Below are 19,943 nucleotides of genomic sequence, written 5' to 3'. Positions count from 1 at the left end.
AATGAAAAGTGCTGGGCAAATGTGGTTTTTCACATAGATGAAAGCAATTAATCTGAAAAGTGATCTTTTGGGCTAATAAAAAGGATCTCTCCCTCACTCACTTATTCATACAAATCCACACTTATTTATAAAAATCATCCCTCTGCTGCCTCCTGCTGTATGAGTAAAGAAAAGCAATGTTTTGGAAGGACTATTTCCTGCTTCAAATAATTACAACATCCAAGTTCAAATACGCAAAAAGTAAACAACATGCTTTCCCTTTTGATTCAATAAGTTGCATAAATATCTTTAACACAAACTATGCCAAATTTAAACCTTGACAAGATGAATATTCATCTTAAACATGAATAGGAATACTCTCTATTGTAAAACTATCAAACAGACAAACTTCCTGGAAATATTTAAAATATATGAGCAGCATGCCAAAGAACAAATATACTATTATTAAATATTAAATTATATGAATATTTAACTAAACAAACTGCACAGGAAGAAATGTATCCAATCTGAAACCTGGCACCACGAGAGGTTCTGAGGGAGGAGTCTGAGCAATTCCTCTGACAGGACACGGATCCTTCAAATAAATGCAAGAAGCACGGAAGGAAACAGCCAGAAAAAGTGCACCACTGGCATACATTTGGCATGGGTTGGGGACGGATCAGGCTGAGTCAGCTTGCATTGTCCACTGGTAAATCCGAATGCCAGAGCAGAGTGTGGGTCGAGCCAGGTTCGGTCACAACAAAAGCAGGATACAACACAGAATACCAAAGTGAGGATGCCTGTGCCAGATGAGACCACAGCACCCAACCAACACACGTGAGAATCAGGAAGGGGGCGCAGAGCCAACATGGAAATAAGGGGTGGTTCCCATGCTGGACAGCTACTCCCACTGGAGAGCATGAGCTGGGACCAGACTAGGTAGGGCTGCAGCACCTGTGTACCTCATATGGACCAGATCAGGGAAGAGCCAGGACGGGCGGACTATTCCTACTAGTGTTAACAAAACGGGAGGGGGTGCGAGCTGTCCAGGCTTAGCCACAGCAGAAGCTGGCACTAGGGACCATTACTGTCAAGTCCAACCACAGGGCCACCTGGACAGAGCACAACCGAGAGTGAGAGTGACCTGGGAGGGAAATAGTGGGCTCCCCCTTCTTGGGTCAACACTCCCATGGGAGAGCACAATAACAACTAAGACAGGGGCTGGGTTAGCTAGACAGAGAAGCACTCAACAATATCCGTGAGGGCTGGACAGTTGAGCTGTTGGATGGAACTAAGCTCCAATACCCTTCGACACTTACGAGAGCCCAATGGGATATGGGGCAGACTGAACTAGGCTGCTACACATGCTGGCAAATCAGGACAGGGGCGGGCCAGGTGGGGGTTATTGGGGATCGCTCCCACTAGGCTGCAGTTCCCGGTTGTCTAACTTGTTCAAGTTGTCTAACTTTCCAATAAAAATAAATAAATCTTTTTTAAAAAAGCATTGATAATGTGACATGAGAGCAAAAACAGCAACAACAAAAACCTGACAAGCAATTCCATGGTTTGCTTTCTGGTTTTTGTTTGTTTGTTTTTTTATTTATTTATTTATTGGAAAGTCAGATGTACAGAGAGGAGGAGAGACAGAAAGGGAGATCTTCCGTCCGATGATTCACTCCCCAAGTGAGCGCAACGGCCGATGCTATTCCGATCCGAAGCCAGGATCCAGGAACTTCTTCCAAGTATCCCACATGGGTGCAGGGTCCCAAGGCATTGGGCCATCCTCGACTGCTTTCCCGGGCCACAAGCAGGGAGCTGGATGGAAGTGGAGCTGCCGGGATTAGAACTGGCGCCCATATGGGATCCTGGCGTGTTCAAGGTGAGGACTTTAGCTGTAGGCCACGCCGCCGGGCCCGCTTTTTGTTTTTAATATGTGGCAAAATTAAACAAATGAATTCATGAGCAGATGCCAGGGCCTGTTATGCAAGAAAACAAACCCATGAACACGGAATGCATAATTTTTAACTATGTATTGCATTATATGTAGGCATACAAGGGAACATACATGTATATGTGCCACATGTTGTGTATGAATATGTACGTTTGTGCACCTGCATCTCCCAGCTCTTCCACTGACGGTCTAGAAACAAGAATCTATATACCCCTGGTTAAAAGAGTATACCTATCAGACTAAGATTACTCCCTAATACCACTGTTCACTAAAAAGTACCAGTAGGAATGCCAGAAAACGTTAAGGCAAGGGTAAAGGTAAAGATATATGAATCTAGACATTTTCTCATGCCAGCAAGTAAAGAAACAGGTTTTTCAGATTTCGTTGTTGTTTTTTAAAGATTTATTTATTCTTATTGGAAAGGCAGATTTATAGGGAGGAGAAACAGAGGAAGAAAGCTCTTTCATCTGCTGCTTCACTCCCCAGGGGGCTTCAATGACTAGAGCATATGGGTGCAGGATCCCAAGCTCTTGGGCCATCCTTGACTGCTTTCCTAGGCCATAAGCAGTGAGCTGGAAGGGAAGTGGAACAGCCGAGATACTGGTGCACACAAGGTGAGGACTTTAGCCACTTGGCTACTGTGTGAGGCCCTTTTTTTTTTTTTAGATGATTAGGGTATTCTACAAGGTCACAAGAACCAGCGGTGAGGGGCTTCTATTGCTTGCCTTCAAGATATTTTGAAAACCAGAATAATTAAAGATAGCAATAAAGAATAAATGAGTGAAAAATAAAACTGATGAGTCTGTATCAACAGATAAATGTAAAGAAGGAAAAAAGCAGAATGTTGTTGCTCATAAAATTTATCAAACAAATAAAAAATTAAAATCATTGTAACTTCTAAACTTGAATGAACAAAAAGAATTATATTCTTTATAAGTACCAATAATGCAAAATATTATGGACTATTCTATGTTTAAACAAAGACAATACAACAAAATGTACTCCTAATCCTAGACCAGATCACCGTATGCCACTGCAGAAAATTCTACAAATGGCATTTCATATTTAATTCAATTCTAAAATTATACACTCAGTTCAAAAACAAAACAGACTTATAATAAGTATTAGCTCTAATACTTATAATAAGTATTAGAAAAACTATGCAAAGAAACTTCTGCAGAAATATTTCTAGATGATAGAACCAGCATTTCACTGGGAAACTCCTTGTGGCTGTCGCCACACTGCCTGGTCTCTTCATACAACAGCAGATATAACTGTCCTACTCTTTAAAGGCAAGACAAGTGGTACACAAGCAGGTACACAAGCAGGCTTCCCAGCAAAAACATGGCCTCACTGACCCCAACCAAACAGCTGCCTGCATCTGAAAATAGTTTTACAAAAGCCATGTGACAATTCACACATCTTCTTGGAAGCACACAAGAGAAAAGCAATATGAATATAAGCAGGAACAGATACTATGTCACCACATTTAACTGTACGCCTCCTGTCTTGTTTGAAAAGAATAATTAGAAAAAGACTATTTATAAAATGACTACAAAATCAAGACAACAAACAGGAACATTCAATAAGAAACATAAAAGTATTGAATTGTTTCAGATAAAATACTGGGTACAAAATTGAGGAATTTATTTTAAAAAATAATGTGTTGGGCCTGGCACAATAGCCTAGTGGCAAGAGTCCTCACCTTGCACATGCCTGGGATCCCATACGTACACTGGTTTGTGTCATGGCAGCCCCAGTTCCTATCCAGCTCTCTGCTTGTGGCTTGGGAAGGCAGTCAAGGAAGGCCCAAAGCCTAATGACCCTGCACCCATGTGGGAGACCTGAAAGAGACTCGAGGCTCCTGGCTTCAGATTGGTGCAGCTCCAGCCATTGTGGCCACTGGGGAGTGAATCATTGGATGAAATCAACTGTCTCTACTCTTCTCTGTATAACTGACTTTCCAATAAAAATAAATAAAATCTCTTAAAAATAATCTGTTATTAGTTCTTGATTTTGCACATTCCAAATAGAGATTTACTAGCCCTGTGACTTCATCAAACATTCACTGTGCTTACCAACTCCTGATTCCATCAAGAAGTACTTGTATTATTTCACATTGCCAACATACAACTATGCACTCAGGAAAATGATACCAAAATTACTATTCTTCAAAGTCTATAATATTTTTAAGTTGTCATCATTCAGTCACACACATCTTCTCCAAGAAGTTTGAAAAGCATTGCACTTTTTAAAATGTATCTTTTGTATAAAACTGTACATCAATCAAACCCTTAATATAAATTATGTTTTCACTTACTACATAACATAAATACAAAATCCATCAAATCATGCATATATGTGAATTAATCATTTAAAAACAGCTAAGTCCTTTGCTAAGACATACTGGCTGACACACACAATGAATTAAATCCTACTATGCCCCTTTTAGACCACCAATGAAGAGAGAACTTTTTATCTTCACAGAGCCTGATGTTTTATCTCTATGATGGAAATGTCAACATTTTAATAACATTAGTAAGTAATTTTCCCTATAAGAAACTAACTTCAGAAAATTAAGATCTACACAATTGATATATAAGAACTCTTAAAAATGAGTCCATTAATTGATTGAAAAATTAAAATCAAGTGAAAGCCAACCAACAAGTAAAAAAAATATCATTCGTAATAATCACCAAAATAATTTGTAAATTTATTAGGAAAAACCCTTCAGCATTTACTCCAGCAAAAAATAAGCAAAACATGGACCACATTTTACCTTGTTTTCTGCATAAGCAAGCCAGCGGCTCCCAAGAGCAATAGGATTCACATTCGGCCCTGGGCAAGGGTAACAACCTAAAAAATGTCAAACGGCAATATTGAGAAATTTCTTCATAACTTTTCTATTGGTATATCACATGATGATTTCAGAAAAGCACAAAAATCAAATCAATGCATTTTTTTTCCAAAAGCATGAAGTTTCTTTAATTAATCATTTTTATAATAGGTAGATTACATGGGTTTTTTTCTCATCTACTTAATTTCATTTTTATGTTGACTCTGTTCCAAATTAAACAAATCTTGGATGAATTTGTGAAATTTGGCATTTTATACAACTTTACCTGGCATTTTGTTAAGTTGTCCCTGAACAACAGGTTAAAGGATTAAGTGCAAAGGATGAATAAACCAATCAGACATAGAAGAGTTCTTCAAAGGGGAATTAAAAAGTTAAAAAAAAAAAAAAACTTGTGTTTTTACTTGCTTGAAAGGAAGAGAAACAGAAAGAGAAATAGAGCTATCCGCCATCTGCTGGTTTACTCTCCAGTGACATCAACAGCTAGATGTATGCCAGAACTCCATCATCGGGGTCTCCATAATCGTAACACGGGCACAGTTACTTGGACCATCTGTGCTGCCTTTCCAAGAGCATTAACAGAGAACTACACTGGAAGCAGAGAAGCCAGGACTAAAATAGGTACTCTGATAATGCTTTGGAGCTTTCAAAAGCAGTGGATTAATAGGCAGCCACACCAAAGTGTTGATCCCAAAGCAACCAGCTTTGAAATTAACAGTTTGGGTTTTGTTTTGTTGTTGTTTTTGGGTTTTTTGTTTGTTTCTTTCTTTCTTTTTGGAAAAGCGGATATACTGACAGGAGGAGAGACAGACAGGAAGATTTTCCTTCCAATGATTCATTCCCAGGTGAATGCAATGGCTGGTACTGCACCAATCTGAGGCCAGGAGCCAGGAACTTCCTCCAGGTCTCCTACATGGTGCAGGGTCCCAAGGCTTTGAGCCGTTCTCGACTGCTTTCCCAGGCCACAAGTAAGGAGCTGGATGGGAAGTGGATTAGATCCTATATGGGATCCAGGCGCATTCAAGGTGAAGACTTTAGAGGCTAGGCCACCACGCAGGCCCCACGCAGTTTTTTTCATAGTACCAGTTTTCTTTTTAGAAACAGCTTGCCACAAAAAGCACAATAGGGAACAGCCCAGAACAGGCAAAGGAAAGATACCCACTGGCATACATGTGGCATGGGTCGGGGGCAGAGCAAGCTGAACCAGTTCACATCACCCACTGGCAAATCTGAGCACCAGAACAGCGTGTGGGTCAGGCCAGGTATGGTTGCGACCCAAACCAGTGCACTTTATGGAATGCCAAGGTGAGGTAACCTGTACCAGATGTGGCCACAGCACCCAAACAGCACATATGAAAACCAGGGAGGGAGTGGGGAGAGCCTGCAGCAGAAATGTGAAGGGCTCCCCTGCTGGACAACCACTGCCAATGGAGAGCGTGAGCTGGGACGGGGACAGACCAGACCAGGCAAGGCTACAACGCCTGTGGGCCTCATGTGAGCTAAGTCAGGGAAAAGCCAGGCTGGGCTGACTGTTCCTCCTGGTGCAAGCATAAATTAGAGTGGATGAGAGTTGGTTGGGCTTAGCTGCAAAATCAGATGTCAGATGCTGGCACTGGGGGCTAATTCTGTCAGGTTAAACTCCAGAACCACCTGGAGAGTGCATAGTCTGGGAGTGGGAGTGGCCTAGAAGGGAAATAGTGGGTTCCTCCCTGTTGGGTTACCACTCCCACTAGAGGGCATGAAAACCAGGACTGGGGCAGACCTGGCTGGACAGAATGGCACCCCCCAGCACATGTGTGCGGGCTGGATAGTAGGGCTGGTTAGTTTGCACTAGGCTTCAATGCCCATTGACATGTATGAGAGCTGAATGGGACATGCAACAGACTGTACTAATCTGCTGCACATAATGGCAAGCACAGGAACCAGGATAGGGGGCAGGCCTGGTGGAGGTTATTGTGGGTCGCCCCGACTAGGCTGCAGGTCACACTGGTTTATGTGAGGGCCCAGTGTGTGCTGGGCAGAATCAGGCTGGACTGCAACACCCATTGGTTCCAGTGGAAGACAGGGCTGGAAACAGAACTGTCCCAGCAATTGCAACCACCTGCTGAATAGGGCAATGGACTGTACCAGGCCCTGTATTTGCCAAGCACACACAAGAATTTGGTCTGGGATCATCTCATACAAAGTTTTTTTTTTTAATCTCCCCAATCAAACTGCCGGACTCAGAACCCTAACCATGAAGAGAAGTACAGGTTCCATGGTCTGCCACGCAGTGCAAGTGCCAGAGCTGAGCCTCCTAAGAGGCTCAGACAGAGCAGTGTAGAGTATAACCAGGTGCACACGGAGGATATGGCAGTCCATCAGAACCTGCAGAGGATACCTGGCACCACAATAGAGGACAGAACAAATCAGTCAACTACCCCAGCCATATGTTGTTGGCAGTGAAAAATTGGGCAAATGGAGACTCTAAGGTAGACTATGTCAACCAGTGTATTCTTCAGGGACCTCATCGTGCTTGGAATGGCGAGACTGGCAGCAATTCATAACTGTTGAACTATCAAAACCGCCTGAGCAAGAGCCTCGGAGCATGCCGCACATCAGGAACCTGGGATGGGTGGGAGACTGGGTGGGGCTTCTCCCTTTATCTCCCCTTTTATCCCAGATACAGGGAAAAAAATGTAGAAATAAGTCTTACTCACTTTCCTGTAGCCCTTGAACCTTTGTGCCCAATTAACTATGTAAAGATTGTAAAAAAATAAAGAAAAAAAACTGCCTGCATATTTAAAAGGAAATCACGATGTCATGCTGGCTAACATTAAAGGGAAGTACCTAAACACAGAGCTAGCAGGTAAACTATCTAAGTGTACCACAAAAGAAATACACTGGAAGAAAACATGGTCCTATGTATTTATGTCAGGCACTCAGTTTCACCCTTCTAGCTCCCAATTTCAGCTAGTAACAATACACTGAGCAATGATGAACATGTATTGTTCATTATTTTCTAACTTTCTGAAACTGATTTACAATATGCAAAATCACCAGTTGTTGTTTATTTTGTTCACCACTGCTGCATCTCCATTTCCTTGAATAATACATGATAAATACCAGATACTAAATAAATGCAAAACCATACTGCACACAAGGAAACTCTCTCACCTGGATAAACAGAGTTATCTATTTTATAGCCATTTTCAAATTTCCTTACCTGTATATTCTTTCCTAAATTCAGAACACATTTATGAGTAGCATTTGGTCATTACAACATCTGTGTCACAAATACTATCCTCACAAACACTAAAGAGCCACACAATCAGGCCACCACCTGTGATGCGGGCATCCCTCTGAGCACCAGATTGAGTAGCAAACTCTTCACTTTCAACACAGAACCCTGCCAACGCCCCAGAGAGCAGAGGAAGATGTCTAAGGATCTGGGCCCCTGCCACCCACATGGAAAACACTGATGATTTTCCTGCCTTCAGCCTGGCCCAATACACCATGAGTTTCAGAGTGATGTTATCCCATGACTCAAGGGATGAAAAAGTTACAAGTATTTCACTGAACACAAATTTGTGTCTTACGATAAAATATAAAGATTTCATTTCTTATTTTAAAAAAGATCTTGCATAGTCAAGTCACTTTAAATTTATTTCTAGTAGCTACACTGGTAGTCCATCATTAATATACGTGTATATGTATATATACATACACTATATATACACATTTATACACACACACATATATATACTATACTAAGTAGTGATACACTACATTAAGATTCCTAAGAGTAATTTTTTCCCTTCAAAGTAACCACAGTTCTTTAATGGGTTTTAAAATGTGTACTGAACACTTCTTTGGACTCTCTGGAGACTTCATATCTAACTTTCAATTTACGGCCACTGACAATGACTGGTAATGACATCCATCAGTCCTTATCTTTTGTGCTCCTAATCATACCTGGGTTTTAGATTTCCACATCAGACAACTGCTCAAAGCTACTTTTATATACAACTACAAAGGTGTCTCCTTTCTCATCATATTGGATGTGATCCATTACCAGCTCTCTATCAGTTCTTTTGACTGTTCCCTCCACTCACTGATATAAGTTCCCATTATGTTTGTTCTGATGTACAGAGCTACCTTCATTTACTTCACAGTCCCTTCATTGTTTATTATGAATAACCTGCTCAAATAAGACTTTCTTACACAAGAGTCCTACAAAGATAAATGTTTGCATGATCAACACAACACTCTAATTAAAAGATCTTGTCATTCAACTTAGGGTCTGATTCTACATCTTTTTTTCTTTTTTAAGATTTATTTTGTTTTTATTGCAAAGTCAGATATACAGAGAGGAGAGACAGAGAGGAAGATCTTCTGTCCGTTGATTCACTCCCCAAGTGGCCGCAAAGGCTGGACCTTAGCTGATCTGAAGCCAGCCCGGAGCTTCTTCCAGGTCTCACACATGGGTACAGGGGTCCAAGGCTTTGGGCCGTCCTTGACTGCTTTCCCAGGCCACAAGCAGGGAGCTGGATGGGAAGCAGGGCTGCTGGGATTAGAACCAGTGCCTCAATGGGATCCCTGGAGTGCAGGGGAAGGACTTTAGCCAATAGGCTATTGTGCCAGGCCCTGATTCTACCTTTTAAAAATCAGGTACCAAACAATGAAGAAAACCATATGGTCCGGCAAGTAAAATTCCACAAATGTTATCTCAGTATTCTCTGTGCCAACAGAAATCCTGTCTTCTAATCACAATGTCTTGGATCATAGTATTCTAACAAGCAAATCCATTGAGATCTGTGTAATAAGGTCTAATTCAGAGAAATGCGTATCACCTATACAATGACACATTAAAGTTTCAGCCTGCCAAATGCTTTAGTCTGAGTAGCAGAAAAATAGTAAGAGGGAAAGATGCAGAGAGGAGAAAAAATGTACTTCTTTCAAGTTATGAAATGGCACCTTTATTCCTTAATTTTCAAAACTGAGTCCCACTAAATTTTTTCCTCAAAGTAGAATAGAAAGTAATTGAAGAGACCAACTAAAATCCTTCAAATATTTGCTAAATACCATCATATTAATCTAAAATCAGATACATAAAATTTCATATTTTTCAATGTAAGATATAAAGTACCCAAATCAAGACGGCATACACTTACAAAAACAACAGCCAGACTCAAAATAAAGAACATTATAGATTTTAAGTAAATCTGCCCTTAAAAAGCACGATAGCCTAGTGGTTAAAGGCCTTGCATTGCATGCACCAGGATCCCATATGAGCACCAGTTCATCTCCCAGCTCCACCATTTCCCTTCCAGCTCCTTAACTGTGACCTAGGAAAGAAGTAGAAGACAGCTCAAAGCCTTGGGACGCTGCACCCAAGTAGGAGACCTGAAAGAAGTTCCTGGCTCTAAGCTTCAGCTTGGCTCAGCTCCAGCCGCTGCAGCCACTTGGGGAGCGAACAACCAAATGGAAGATCTTCGCCTCTCTTTCTCTCTGTAAATTTAACTTTCCAATAAAAAATAAATCTTAAAAAAAAAAGTTATTAACTGCAAAGTTTATTGAGTTCATTTCCTTTGCAAAAAGTTGTACTTTTCATTTACTACTCCACCTAATCAGTAATAAACACTTCAGATTCTTGGGTCCGGCAGCATGGCATAGCGGCTAGAGTCCTCACCTTGAGCACGCCAGGATCCCATATGGGCACCGGTTCTGATCCCGGCAGCTACACTTCCCATCCAGCTCCCTGCTTGTAGCCTGGGAAGGTAGTCAAGGACAGCCCAAAGCCTTGGGACTCTGCACCCGTGTGGGAGACCTGGAAGAAGTCCCTGATTCCTGGATTCGGGTTAGCATAGCACAGGCCATTGCGCTCACTTGGGGAGTGAGTCATCGGACGTAAGATCTTCCTCTCTGTCTCTCCTCTCGATGTCTGACTTTCCAATAAAAATAAAATAAATCTTTATAAAAAAAACACTTCACATTCTAAGAGATCCACAGCAAATAGAATTAAAAATACATAACAATCTAAATCATTCAATGCCTGATACATGCCTCAAAATAACTGGGTAAGGAATAATTGGGAGGACTGCTTATATCTTTTTATGGGGGGGAGGGGTCCATAAGGTGTTTATTTCAGGTACACGAGAGATAGTGCAGGAATAGGGAGAAGAGGCATTTAGAACCTAAAACAGCAAAACGATAAGATAATTTTATACTAATAATGGAATAATTTTAAAATTTCTGTTTTGTGTCTTATAAAATTTTATCTGGGATCAACATGTGGCCTGATAGTGAAGATGCCTGTTGGGGTGCTTATGTCCCATAGTGGATTGCCTAAATTTTGGAGGGGAGGGGGAATGATGCCACAAGAGAAAAGAATTTATTTGAAATAAACAAAACTGAAATTAAAAACATCAAAACACAGCACTGTTCATGCCTTGATAGGTATTAAAACTGAATGGTAAATACATGAGGAAACTGTATTATTTTTTCTACTAAAAATATATAACTTTTCTAAAGTAAATTGGTAAAATAATAGATATTAATGACTTATAGTATCAACAAATCATACTCAAGTATACAAACTAATACATAAAACAGAAGCTATTATCTATATCATTTAATTTAAAAGTTATCATAAAGAAAATAAATAAAAGCTATTATAATAGTCCAGGCTTTAAAAGGTACTGTTCTATAAATAAAATAGAGCATTTAAAAGGTTATCTACTTCAAATATTCCTACAGAGCTAATATACAAATCTAAATACTTTAAATGTTCCCTCTATAATGAAACAAACATATTTTTAAACTCCTGAAGTTATCACTAGAATGCATATTTTCAATAATCCACAAAAAATATACATAGTCTCTACAAGATAAATATCTACTTGTTAAACTCTCTTTGAATACTACTACAACTGACTTTATAACTTCTCATGTATTATAAAACAAAAGTGACACAACTGAGAAATGTGATACCATTTTCAACTTACAGTCTAGCAGATTTTAATGTTTAAAGAGGGGTTATATCATCAAATCTATTTTGCATCAAGTACACTATATTTGAATATTTTCCTAATTTAACAGTCATTTAAGGAAGCAAGATAACTTTAAATACTAAAATAACAACTACAACAATGCAAAACAAAGACTGTTCAGTAATACCAACGAAATGGAGCGAAAAATTGAAAATGCATATCATAAAATCATACAAACAAATGAGAATCATAAAGAATTCACCGAGAGAATCATAAAATTCATGATTAATGAAAACCCATGAAATGCTGATGTCATAATAACAAATAGTTTACTGACTGTAACATTTATGTAGCATAAACCCAAATGAACATGACAGGAAATAAAGCAATTTGGTACATACTTGTAACAAAAAATTTTTTTGTGAAAGTGCAGCTATCAAAGGCAGCAATTTTCTCCTGCAAGACTACGACAAGGATCCTAAAATCATAGGAAAGAGTAAAAAAGAAAAAAGTAAATATGATTATCTGTGAATTCAGACATGTAAGTTAAATCACCTACATTTACAGATAAACACCTCTCATAATATTTATGCTAGAAATATCTGCCTCTCAAAATATAAAAACAAAACAATGCAATCCTTTATATAAACAAAATAGAGATGACTAAAAGAAAAACAAAACAAGTAGTTCCCACTTCACAATTTTAAAGTTGTATTTTTCTTTCTTCATAGATTGAACACATTCATAATAGAAATGGATCAATAAACATAAACTCCATGCTCAGAAGTATTTTTTCAGTGATGCTCAAAGTCATGAAATGAAATACAAAATGAATTTACATTGTCATATACAAATGTTCACTGAATATTCCAAAACAGATCAAAGCAATCTAAGAGAAACAGGAATTCCATATAAATGATTCATTTCTTATTGACTCAATATATGAAAAGTTATAATAATTTACACAAACAGTACTTTTGCAAATGCAAAGATCTATAAGCAACCACTAAAATCATTTAGAAAACTATGCCCTTATAATATACTTACACTCAGAGGGTATTAATGTTAATTGAAAAAAAACAAGTAACAAGTTTTGATTTTTACTAAATAATTACCATACTATACTCCACACCAGATGCTAATAATGGATGGGAGAAAGACATATGTACTTACAGTAGGTATGCTCTAATCATTTTGTTCATTCAATAAATGCAAAAATTTTCTTTGCTAATGACTAGCAATTCCAATGTATCTATACTATCCTAATGAGTAACAATTTTAATGTATGGATATTATTTTGCCCTAATGTTTTTTTTTCTCTATTTTGGGTAAATCCACAAAAAATTTTTTCTCAGGGGGTGAGAGTTGAGGGGGAGAAGCCCAGACAATATGGAATTGTAGCATAAAATTCAAAACCAAAAATGTTTCAAAATTTTTTTCTTTATTTGCTAACCAGATTACTAAATAACAATTTTCTATATGTGTTTACGTATCTTTTAGTAGTATTACCCTTATAAAAGAAGATTAGAAACATCAACAAGCGCCCTTTCCATTTTCTTATTAAAACAGAGACCAAATGCATTTCCCCTATATGATACTTCATTTAAAGACTCACTTAATGTATCATTATAGAAGTAGTAATGTCAGATTCATAAATAGGTTTGTACTGTTCCTTTATAAGCTACTTTAGACACAAAATATCTGAAAATAAAGCAGGAAAAAAAAAAGAAAGCATACACCCCATCATTAAGAGTAAATAGAACCAAACAAATGGCATGGCACATGTTATTTAAGTTTAGGGAATGTCTGTCCTAACTTACAGTTTTTGCTTTTGTTTATATAAGGGGGCATTCACTTTAGTGAGCTCATTACTCAGATTTTGAGTCTTTGGTGTGCTCCAAACTCCAGAGTACTTTAAATTACTATTCCCCTACACAAAATGAACTTCTCTTCTCCACATGCCATCAAGCATTCCTCTTAACCTTTAATTTTCACCTAACAGACTAGGGTGTTTTAGGGAGTTTTGATATTTATTTGTCCTCCACAGTGTTTCTCAGTCATGAACTTGGAAACTCACTGATTATTTCTTCAAATAATTGAAGAAATTATTCTTCTTGAGTCTTCTGATACTATCCAACAGACAGGTAGCACTCTGATCACTTTCTTTTTATTAATTTTCTAGTCTGATCTTTTCAAACTGTATAATTTCTACTGTTCTGACTTGCAATCATAGTTCTCCATTTAATTTTTCATTCAATACATCCAAAATGTGTTTGGTGATTTTCTTTTACTTTTCTCTTCCCCATTTCAGTTGAAACGGGGTCTTCTGGGTTGCACTATACAATCATTAAAACCTTTTCTTTTGAAATTATACTCACTTTCTTAGACTACAACTTAATGCCAAAGAGAAAGTAGCTTTGTTTTTATGGCTTTGTGTATCTGAGTTGCTGAGCATTTCTACTTTATGTCCAGTCCATACTCAAGGTGGGGAAAACTAAGTTCTGGTTGGACTAAACAGTAGGAAAGAACCTTATACTACTAAAAATCTACCACAATCACTTTGCTTGAATTTCTATTGAAATTAGTAAATTACTGACATTCTCTATATATATTCTCTCTTACCTCCGTGCTTTACTGCATCAGCATGGAGCTTTCTCATGTAAATTAGGTCTGGTTACAGATGAGGTTCCATAGGAATAAATTTCCAAATGAAGAGATATAGTTACTCACATTCTTCAAGTTGTGAATTAAAAATTCAAATTATCTGTACCCTTAGGCCTAGCATGGTTGCACAGCAAGCTAATCCTCCACCTTCTGCGCCAGCATCCCACCAATTTGTTTCCCAGCTGCTCCAGTTTTCATCCAGCTCCCTGCTTATAGCCTAGGAAAGCATCGGAAGATGGCCCAAGTCACTGGACCCTGCACTTATGTGGAAGACCAAGAAGTTCTAGCTACCAGCTTCAGATCAGCTTAGCTGTGGCCAATGCAGCCATTTGGGGAGTGCTTTAATCGATGGAAGATATCTCTTTTTTAGATGGAAGATATCGTCTCTCTCTGTGAAATCGGCCTTTCAAATAAAAATAATCCTCAAAAAAATATATGTACCCTCCCACTCATATGATAAAGAAAAACACAATGGTAAGACCAGTACTACCTGGAAATAGTGTCAACAATTAGGATGAAGGAGCAATCAATCTTGGAGTCAATGTTGCCCTTGCGTTCTCTATACCTTTCTTTTATTGTATTAACTCACTTGGAAAAACATTCTCCTTAAAACTATCTGCCACACCACCAGCAAAGGTTTTAAGGCCACATCATTTCCCTGCTCAATTTGCAACACCTTTCTGACTCATTAGTGCTTTCATCAACTACAGTTCTAATGGCTTACCGACCCTCTGTCTTCTATGACTTGTTCACAGAATAAGTCATTATTGTCCTGTCTGCACCAATAAATCCGCAACAGACTGCCCTTTCACGTACCCTAAGCTTCAGCCACATTACCTTGGAATAGGCTCATGAATGAACTAGGGAAAAAGTTCAAATTATAAGGGCACACGTGATAGCCTAGTGGCTAAAACCCTCACCTTGCATCTGCCAAGATCCCATAGAGGCCTCAGTTTGTATCCTGGCTGCTCTACTTCCCTTCTAGCTCCCTGCTTATGGCCTGGAAAAACAGTGGAAGACAGTCTAAAGCCTTGGGACCCTGCACCTGCGTGGGAGACCCAGAAATTCCTGGCTCCTAGCTTCGAATTGGCTTATCTCTGGCCACTGTGGCCACTTGGGGAGTGAATCAGCAGACAGAAGATCTTTCTCTGTTTCTCCTTATCACTGTGTATCTGCCTTTCTAATAAAAATAAATAAACCTTTTTTAAAAAAAATGTTCAAATTATATTATTCACTCTAGCATATGAACTAAGCGTGAGCTACAGGTGATTTTACATGCTACTTTTATTGATTAGTATTCTCTTTGGGAATGATGAACAAGTGATAAATATAGCTATAGTTACCAGTAAGTAACAAGAAACTCTTGTTGACTAAGCTCTCAATCAAGGAACACATAAGTAATTTGGTATTAGTTCTTGAATGATACAAAATAATCATGCTAATTTACTCAAACTGAATAATCATTTTATTTTAAACACTTTTTGTTTTTAATTGGTGCCATATTTCTGCACATAGTTTCTGCCAAGAAACTATGAAATAAAATTATCCCTGTAGTCTTCCTTGTGAAATGTGTTTTAGCTTCTTTTTGCTATTTATGCTATGTAATCTAGTTTCTAACTACACAAAGTTGCTTGACAGATATATATTCATATATATATATTATCTTCAGAATCTAACTATTCTACAATATTGTGTCATTTTAGCCAATGTTTCAAGGTTAATTATAACATTCCAGCAATATATTGAGAATTTCTTATTTTGTGATTTTTGTAATTTTGTACTTGAACAACTCTTTCCATTATTAATATGAGAATATATGTTCTCATGTTTGCATTTATATGAATCTCCAAAGCAATTCTTCAAAATAAAATCAAATATTTGTTTCATTTGAATTTATTCAACAGGGAAAGAAAGACACACACAGATCTGTGATTCACTCCCTAAACTGCCACAATAGCAAGGGCTGGGCCAGGAAAAAAACAGGAACCCAACCTTCTGGGTCTCTCATGTGAGCACAGGAGTCCACAACTTCTGCTTTTCCAGTTGCATTAGCAGGTAACTGGATCAGAGGGCAACAGCCCAGGACTCAAACCAGAACCAACACGAAATGCCAGGTTCACACATGGTAGCTTTATCTGCCACACACCATGTCAGCACCAATGAAATAAAATTAAAGGGGGGGAAAGAAATCTGGGCCCTGTTTTAGTTCCATTATGAAGCATTATGGAACATAAATACATTAAGGCATTTCATTTACAAACATGTTTTTTCAAAATTTACACTGAACATTTTTTTAAATTTTATTTCTTTTTATTATTATCATATTATGATACAGTTCCACAGACCCTGGGATTTCCCTTATCCCAACCCCAATTCCCTCCACCCTTACTGAGTTCCCCTATATCATTACTATAGTATAGATGTTCTTAAAGAGTCATATGTCCATCATTGTGGGCATGGACAACGGCAGAAAGTCCAGCATCATATTGTGAAGATATAGTATATAGTAAACAGTTTCACTGGGAATCCATCTTTTATCTGAAAGTAGAGATGCCCACTGTGCTGTATCCTCAATCTGGATATGACAGTCTCTATTACACAGTTACTACACACCCCCTTAGATGAAAAGCCACAATACAAAATCAACAACAGGAAGAAAAACAGAAATTTACAACGCCAAGAAATTAAATAATGCTACAGAATGATTAATGTGTCCCTGAAGAAATGAAAAAAAAATCAAGAACCTTCTTGAAGAAAATGATGTTACCGCTTGATCTATGATTCAGTGAAGAATTTAATCAGAAGAAAGTGTTTTAAAGGACCAGGCGCTGTGGCCTAGCAGCTAAAGTCTTCGCCTTGAGCGTACCAGGATCCCATGTGGGAGCTGGTTCTAATCCTGGCAGCTCCACTTCCCATCCAGCTCCCTGCTTGTGGTCTGGGAAAGCAGTTGAGGACAGCCCAAAGCCTTGGGACCCTGCACCTGCGTGGGAGACCAGGAAGAGGTTCCTGGTTCCTGGCTTCGGATCGGCACTGCACCGGCCGTTGCGGTCACTTGGGGAGTGAATCATCGGACAGAAGATCTTCCTCCCTGTCTCTCCTCCTCTCTGTCTATCTGACTTTGTAATAAAAATAAATCCATCTAAAAAAACAAAGAAATGTTTTGAAGATATGAAACTAACAAAAAAAATCAAAATCCATGAGATTTAGTTTCCGCTGATCTTTGTTGGTGAAATGTGTCTCCTGTAGACAACAGATAGATGAGTTTTGTTTTTAAATCCAGTCTCCTAATCTATGTTTGATTGATAAGATTAAGCTGTTTACGTTCAGAGTTAATACAAATAGGTGGCAATTTGGTTCTGTCATTTAGCAATGGGTTGTTCACTGATTTAGTCTTCTGTTGTTATTTGACTGGAATGTTCTTCGCATTTGCCTTTGGTTTGGGTGGGCACTATTCCTCTTCACTGTCAAGAGAACAATGGATGATGCAGTTCAGCCTAACCCTGCCAACCACACACTTGACCCTCATGCATATCAGAAAGACCTGCAGCCTAGTCAGAGCAACTCCATTAACCCCCACCAGACCCACCCCCAGACCCAGTTCCTGAACATGCTGGTACCTGCAGCAGACTGGTCCAGTCCATCACACACCCCAATTGGCTCTCGTGTACACCAATGCATTTAATAGCCTAGCTCAGCCTAACCAACCCTACTATCCATCCCACACTTAAAGCTGTGGGTGCTATGGCCTGTCCAGCTAGGCCCACTCCTAGCTCACTGGTGGGAGCCATAGTTCATTAGAACAGTTTCCCTACAAGGCACACTCCCAAGCCCCAGGTCTTGCACTTTCCAGGCAGTACTGCAGCCTGGTCTGATAGGACTTGCATCAGCTCCGGCAGTTACCAGTTGACAGTACAGCAAAGCCAGACCTGTCAGTACTTATTGTGGCTCTTGCATGCAACAGTGTATGTGGTGGCCTGGCCTAGCTCAGCCCTCTCCAAAACTGAGCTCACTTGCAGGCCATTCTCTTCTGGCTTGTAGAGTTTCCTGTGAGGTCTCCTGTGAGTTTAACTGGCATTTGTTTTTTCCCATGTGAACAATTAAGGATCTTTTCTTTATGTTTGATTGAAGAAAGCTTGAAGATCATGTGATCATGTGTCATAGTGAAGATTGCTTTTGGTCAATCTTGAGAGTTCTGTGCCCGTCTGGATGTTGTTTCCCAATTCTTTCTCTAGACTAAGGAAATTTTCCCTTAATATTTCATTAACTACATTTTAAAATTGTCACGTTTTATATCTTCTGTGACTCCCATGACTCATATCTTCAGCCTTTTAATTGTGTCTTTCAATCCGTGAATACATTTTTTTTCCCCTGATCCAGCTCTGCTTCCAGAGCAAAATAATTTATGCAATAAAAATTTCACTATAGAGAATTCACATTTCTCTAATGGATCAAGAGTATATACACTGATGTCTTAGAGCTATTTCATGGGCACAATCTTTAAGATATTCCCTTATAATTACTTTCTAAGTAAATCCAGTAAATGAAACGAGTAGAGCTCTTGATGTCAAGTAGGTAAGCTACCTTTCATTAAAATCAAACAAACAAACACAATGCTTACCGCTTATTGCAGTGGAGATCATAAATGGGTGTTTTAAACTGAATGGACTTCACCATCTCACCAGTACGAAGAGAATAAAGATCCACACAGCAGTATGGTGGGCTTGTGCTAAAAGAAGAAAATTGCCATTACTTTTAAAAATGAGAGAAATCAATACTCCATATGTTCTTATTAAACTAATATTAAAAACCCCTTATTTGTATTATAGTTGGTTTAAAACTTTCTTTAGAAAAAAAATATTTACGATGTATTTCGATCAACCTATCTTAGCAACGCAAATTTAGGGGAAAAACATCACCCAACTAGGTAACACCATGCAGAAGAAAAATCATAATTACATTAGGAGATGAATAAAGCACCTGATAAATTTAACAGACTACTCAAAATAAGAAACATTAAACTATCAAAACTAATAATATTCACTGCAATTATATTTTATATAACTTTATATAACTATAAAATATTTAAAGGTCCACAACCCTAAAATTGAGAAATAGAAAAGAATGTCCATTATTACCATAAGTCAAGGAAACAATTACTACAAGGAAGAAACAAAACAGTCACTACTTGCTGCAAACCTGACTGTAAATGTATAAAACTCAGTAATACAAAACTGCAAGTAGACAAGTGCACACAGACAACACTGCAATACATACAGAATTAGTACACTGATTCATTGAGATCACTAACACTGACTTGGAATACTAATGTCATCTGTGTTTTTTAAAAGAATAACAGTACCAATATGGTGGCAGTAAAAAAACTTGGCAAACGGAGACTCTAAGATAGACTATGTCAATCAGATTCTCTAACGACCTCATCATGCTTGGAGTGGCAAGATTAGCAGCAATTCATAACTGTTGAACTATCAAAACCACCTGAGCAAGAACCTCGGAGCACGCCCCA

At 38.6% G+C, this 19,943-nt stretch overlaps 1 protein-coding gene across 7 annotated transcripts in view; it reads right to left on the bottom strand.

The window, feature by feature from the left end:
- The window catches only part of BCAS3 (BCAS3 microtubule associated cell migration factor), a 532,941-nt gene that overhangs the window by 400,591 nt on the left and 112,407 nt on the right, over positions 1–19,943 (bottom strand). For all 7 annotated transcript variants that reach the window (XM_041000469.1, XM_041000472.1, XM_041000471.1 and 4 more), the window contains exons 8-10: positions 19,038–19,145; positions 12,157–12,233; positions 4,710–4,786 (exon numbers count right to left, since the gene is read on the bottom strand). In XM_041000469.1, the coding sequence (XP_040856403.1) occupies positions 4,710–4,786; positions 12,157–12,233; positions 19,038–19,145 (262 nt within the window). The remainder of the gene's footprint in view (positions 1–4,709; positions 4,787–12,156; positions 12,234–19,037; positions 19,146–19,943) is intronic.

Source organism: Ochotona curzoniae, unplaced genomic scaffold (assembly GCF_017591425.1).
Source record: "Ochotona curzoniae isolate NIBS_2020 unplaced genomic scaffold, NIBS_Ocur_1.0 scaffold_2453, whole genome shotgun sequence".
NCBI classification, from domain to species: domain Eukaryota; kingdom Metazoa; phylum Chordata; class Mammalia; order Lagomorpha; family Ochotonidae; genus Ochotona; species Ochotona curzoniae.
The sequence above is the reverse complement of the archived record's forward strand: the minus strand, read 5'-3'. Positions and strand labels throughout refer to the sequence as shown.